General features: G+C 47.6%; 1 protein-coding gene across 1 annotated transcript in view; it reads right to left on the reverse strand.

Annotated features, from left to right (window-relative positions):
• The window catches only part of VPS13D (vacuolar protein sorting 13 homolog D (S. cerevisiae)), a 424,616-nt gene extending 419,451 nt beyond the window's left edge, over nt 1–5,165 (reverse strand). The window contains exons 1-2 of the mRNA XM_006885745.1: nt 5,112–5,165; nt 2,109–2,279 (exon numbers count right to left, since the gene is read on the reverse strand). Of these exons, the coding sequence (XP_006885807.1) occupies nt 2,109–2,205 (97 nt within the window). The 5' untranslated portion in view covers nt 2,206–2,279; nt 5,112–5,165. The remainder of the gene's footprint in view (nt 1–2,108; nt 2,280–5,111) is intronic.
• Nucleotides 5,166–6,000: the final 835 nt, after the last annotated feature.

Below are 6,000 nucleotides of genomic sequence, written 5' to 3' on the forward strand. Positions count from 1 at the left end.
GGATCGAGACAGAGGAGAGAGGAAGAAAATTGATAGACAATGAATATTACAGTAAATGAATGAAAAGAATGGACAATTAGAAATCATGTATATGATACTTAACAGTCTCAAAAGGAGAATTAGGTGGGGGGAGGGAGGAAAGCATGCATGAATGAATGAGTAATTAAAAAAAAAAGTAGGGGGAAAAATCATTGGTATCTTTAGTAACATGTCCTGGTCCACTTGCCAAAATGTATGCTTCCAGGAAACTGGTTTTCAGTGTATCTGAGGTCTCCTTTCTACTTATCTATTATTTCACATGCTTTCAAACTAACTTTATTTTCTTTCTCTTTATGTGCTATCAAGCCAAAGGTCATATAGCCCTGGTCTGTCCACTTGCTGTACAGAGGTAACTTGCGGTTGCTGTGAAGCTGAACATTGACACTGATGTGTCAAATGCGAGAATGGTTACTTATGGTGGACAGCATTTGGTGGTGCTCCCCAATTAAAACAAGCTTGGAAGCAGGAGTGGAATCCACTTCCAAAATAGCTTGCTTCTGGAAACACTATGAATCTGGAAAAAGGATGGAAGTTATACAAGTGTTCAGATCTTTCGTTCATGGGGTCACTATGAGTCACCTACGACTTGATGGCACTTAACAACAACATGTGCTTAAGGAGAGCTCTGGTGGCCTAGTGAGTAAAGAGTTGCACTGCCAATCCAAAGGCAGACAGTTCAAATCCACGAGCAACTCTAAAGGAAAAAGAGAGCTAGTCTCCTCCCATGCAATCAATTTATAGCCCCTGAAAACTGGCTAGCGGGTGAGCCATGAGTTGATTCTGACTCAACAGCACATAAAAATAAAAACATAAATGCTCATAGGTCTCATTTTTAGTTGAACAAAGATAATTTAAATTAAAACAAAGTAAAGGGGAAAATACATTTTTCCAATTCCAATACCAAATTTGGGGGCTATATTTACCAAATAAAGGCCTATAAAGGCTTAAGGATCTCAAGCTTTAATAAGCACGATGAGAAATTCATTTAACAAAATAAAATTTAAATATTTAACAAAAATAAATTTTAAAACTTCTACTGGGCATGATCATATGCTAGAAGGTTAGGAGCTTTAAATGTTATTCCATTTGATCCTTTAAAGCCCCACCGCCATCAGGTTGATCCAAACTTGCAATTCCCCAGGTGTAGAAAGTTACTTTTTCGAGATTCAGAGTTTCAATAACTTGTGGACAGAACCGAATTTGACAACATAGTCAATGTCACTGTCACTATATTATAGTAGCTTTCATAAAGCTTGACAAAGTTCTAAAATTAACTGATTACCAGTAATATAACTCAAACTCACTGGTATGGACTTGCAACTAATAGACACCCTTCATCAGGTTTCCTATAAGAGAAGACTGCCTATCTTTCTCCCACAACTGGTGGAGTAAAGCTCCTGGAGATAAACAACCTTGCTGCTATGATACTAAAGACTATGCCATCAGAGCTCTCTTCTGGGGGGTGATGTTGTGGCTGCTGTTGTACTGTTACATGCCATCAAGTCAGTGCAACTCCTAGCTAACCCTGCAGCAGGCTTTCAGAGGCAGTAAGTTGCACTTACCTTTGGGTTGTTAGTGCAATCAATGCCTTACCACTAGGCCATCTGAGCTCCCAGACTAGTGATACAATCTTTCTTTTTAAAAAATAACTCTCCAAAATCTATTGTAATATAACTACATATTTAAGTTACCCTGATATTGATTAGTATCAGATAAAAGAATTCAACTTATTTCACATATATTTTATACAAAGCTGTGTCAAGTGCATTAATGGCAGGCTACCCAACGCAGATAGAGAGTGGGGTGGAGCTCTCCGATTAAAACAAGCTTGGAAGGAGGAGTGGCATCCACTTCCGTAATAGCTTGCCTCTGGAAACCCTATGAACCTGGAGAGAGGATGAGACACCCAAGCATCAAGGATTCTCCTTCGTAGTGTCGCCTGCGACTCGACAGCACTTAACAACAACAACCACCTAATACAAAAGCACTACATTTTATTATACTTACTACAACACAAGGAATGCCACTTTCTGAGCTTTGTACTTTACCAGAGAAATGCAGGTACTCACCTTTCAGAAGTGCAACTGAGAGCTGGTCAGTGTTGAGGTTATTAACGTATTTCCCCAGATAGGTATTGAGGACCCAGGCAACAAGACCTTCCAACATGACTATATCCTCAGGGAAAGGTGGCTAAAACTCCCGGATCATTCTTTGTTTCTCTCTCATGGTGGCTGAAGAATCTGCAAAGAAGGGGATGGGGGGAGAGGAAAATCTACAGATCAGAAGGAAAACAAGGTATTTTCTAAATTGATTTCCTACTTTATTCTCCCCCCACCCCCAGTGAAAGAATGAAAGGTGCCAATTTTAAAAGATGAGATACCCTAGTCAACAAATGGTCAAACACTATATTCTGACATGTTGCAGTATTAACTACCATTCAAAATCTGTATCTTTCAATATAACTGCCACTGAACAGTATGCTTTTGGTAAAAATCAGATCGTCCTGATGAGTGATTCACATCTGGGTGTGATCACTTTAGACTGTCATGACAGGAGGCTTTAAACACTTTAGATTTTCATGACAGGGATCTTGTGGGCAGAGACTAGGTACCAGGTATGCCACTAAACATCCAACAATACATAGGAGAGCTGCTCCCTAATCCTCCAAAACAAATAAGTGCTCGGCTCAAAATGTTACTAGAGACAAGGCTGAGAAATTCTGTTGTAGATTAAAGTGAAAATGTCCTAGCAGATTTTTGAGTGAGCTTCACACTCTGCAATGATTCTCATCAAAGCTGACTAATTTGGTTTTGCAAAAATTTGTTCATCGTAATCATCTGTGATATTACACAAATGAGTGGTAGAAAGTAAATGTTTTCTTATTGCTCTTAAATGTCCTAGAAGTGCATCGCTGGTATGTGAACAGTGAATTATGCTACTGAAAAAATTGTCTTAGTCAACAAATGCCAGAAATCCTCAGACTCCAAATACAGTCTTTAGACTCAGTACCGAATTGTTTCTAGCCTGTTACAAGAGCTAGTCTGTATCAATATTGAAAGTGAAATTAGTTTTATAAAACAAACTAACAAGACAGAAATTGCAACATCTTAGTATGAATGGGTTCTCAGGCTGGTTCATGCCAGTTAGAACTGTGATGGCCAAATCTTGCTTTGAGTCACCCACGTTGGTCATCAGCCACCAATGCCATCCACTCCAGATTTGCTATGGCATGGATCCCACTTGGAACCAGCCCAATTTCAGGATCCTTTCCAAGCACTTTGCCCCACTTCTAGTGATTCATCTTAGTGCCAGAAGATTCTCTTATTCCAACCAAAAGGTTGTGTTTGAATTAAGACCAATCATACAAGGCCCTGTGACAGGGAACCTCCAGGAAAGATTCACTTTCATCCAGTGTCTCCACTTGAAGACACCTGTATTCCTCAACAATAGGGGAAATGGGGGGAGCATTTGGTAAAACGGTTGACAAATCTACTTCCAAGCATTTTTTTTAAACGGCATTTTAGGTAAAACTTGGAACCTGCTAAGGATCGGATTGGGGCGGGCCTGGGAGTAGGGATTTCCTTTTTAAAAAAAGAACAGGCTATAAAAATATTCTTCTTTTAGAAAATAAGAATTGTTTCAGAATCTGAGTAAAAGAAATATTTCTCTACTGTAACTTTAAACAATTAAATCTGTGAAAACAAAATGTGACCCTGCGTAGTCCTACTACAGGAACTCCAAACACTCTGAGGCAAGGAGCCAGAGTATTCTTTAGTTTTGGAATCACTGCCACCGAATTTTCCCCTAAATGCCAACTCTCACTGAAGTGTCAACTGCCAAACACTCTCCCAGCAAAGCGGAACCACTGTGAGTTTGCGCCTCACAGCGGACCTTCCTCCACTTTTCCTGATGAAGGAAGGATGCAAAGGTCAGATTTAAGACTCCCCAGTGGGTAGCTAGAGGAACCACACCAGAAAGCATCCATTAGCTCTAAGCAGCTAGACCGGGCTTGAAGCCACTTTAAGGATTCCCTGAAGGAATCCGATGTCAGCAAGGGCCGCCAGGCTGGCCAGAATCCCAACGTGTTTACACACTCGGGCCCATCAGGGCTTCTAAACAGCTGCCTGGCACGAACCCCCACCTGGCCTCCCCGCCTTCCCGGTGCAGGTGACACCGGGGATCCGTCCAGGGCTGCGGGGCTGGCGGACAGCTGGGCATGACCTTGAGCCAGGCCCCTCCCTGGGGGGGGGCGGGGGCGGGGGCCGGGGGTAGAAAGGGCAGCGATCGAGGCTGCGCCCCTCTAGGGGGCGACAGTGCTGCGCGCGGCGGCCGAGGGGTGGGCGTCCGTGCGGGGAGACCACCGCGGGGGCAAGGACTCCCCGCTCCAGGGCCGGAGACACCCCCACCCCCCCGGAAGGCCTGCAGAGAAAGGTGCGGGGGACAGGGAGGAAGGGTCCCAGGCTCGGAGGGAGGGGCTCAGCCAGGATGTGACAGGTTCGAGGACCGCAGCGCCCCACCCAGACCCCCACCCCGAGCGCGGCCGCGGAGCTGGGAACCCCCCCGGTGGGGCAGACAGGCAGGAGAAGGGACCGACTGCAGCCCGTACTGGGGCTAGAGTGGGTGGGGGGCTCTCAGGGAGACCGGCGTTCGGGCGGACAGACGCGAGCTGACCCTCTCCCCCCCCCCCCGCCCCTAACGTCAAGCCGTCAGTCTGTCCCGATCCTGGCCAAGGCGTCGGGGACTCCCTAAGACGCAGACGCCAGGGTCCCGCGAAGCGCTGCCAGCCCCGATCTCACGCCGAGAGTGCCAGCAAGGGATCGGACGCAGGCACCCCGTGAGCCGGGCGAGCTCCCGGGCCGTTGGGGACACAGACATCCAGGGGGTCCCCCCCCTCCCGGCGCCCCGAGGAACGCGGACGGCCCGAGGGCCGGACGCCGGGGCTGCCCGGGTTCTCAGCGCAGCACTCCCCCGAGGCGGGCCCCGGGCTACCGGATCTGAGGAGGAGTTGAAGCACCGAGTCGCAGACCCACGCAGACCGAGTCGACCGGCGGCAGCTCCGCCACGGCCCCTACCTGTCGATGTCCTGGACGGCCCGCCTCAGCCCCGGCGCTGCGCGGCGCTTCCTCTCCTCCACTCCTCAATGGCGCTGGCCAGTGTCGCTCCGGCCCACCCCGACCTGACCAATCGAGCCGGAGATGTGCCGGCGCCTGTCCAGCCGAGCGCCGAGTCATCGAGGACGCGCCCCCTGCTGGGGGTAAGCGCTACTGCAGGATTGTCAGCGCTTCCCCAGCCTGGGGATGCTGGGTCTGAAGATGGGAGAACCGCTCAGAGCAAACTTCCTTTTCTAGCTAGGGAAACTGCGTCCCGCAGTAAGGCAGATGAATCTGGCTCTAACAGGATTGGAACTCAGGGCTCTTCATCCTACAACACCCTGCTTTCCTAGTTTCCATCCACGAGAAAAGTGTAATTGAACCTCCATCTGACCACCCAGTCAGTTCTCCACTCAGGACCACAGGATTCTGTAAAAGCGTAATTCAGGCCTTGCTACTTCCATGCCTAAACATTCTCCTCGTTATGTTGTTGTTGTTGTTGCTGCTGCTGTTACGTGCTGTCGAGTCTCTTGCGACTCAGCGACCCTGTGTATAACAGCCCTAAACTCGGCTCTGGCCTGTGCAATTCGCACTGTCTCCAACATACCCATCCCCATTGCCCCAGTCACTGAATCAATCCACCTCATAGAGGGCCTTCCTCTCCTGCTCTGTCTCTCCACCCTCCCAAGCATGATGTCCCTCTCCAAGGACAAGTAAAACCTATCTCCTTAGAGACGTGACACCACGTCCGGCCTCAGCATCTTTTTCTTTGATCACATCTTACTTTTACTATTTATTTGTGGACATTATTAGCCCTTGGCATCTTTCAGCTCCTGCCCCAGGACCTTTGTATTTGCCATTTTTTCTACTA

Source organism: Elephantulus edwardii, unplaced genomic scaffold, assembly GCF_000299155.1.
Source record: "Elephantulus edwardii isolate Elephantulus edwardi_28Jun2011 unplaced genomic scaffold, EleEdw1.0 scaffold00045, whole genome shotgun sequence".
NCBI lineage: Eukaryota > Metazoa > Chordata > Mammalia > Macroscelidea > Macroscelididae > Elephantulus > Elephantulus edwardii.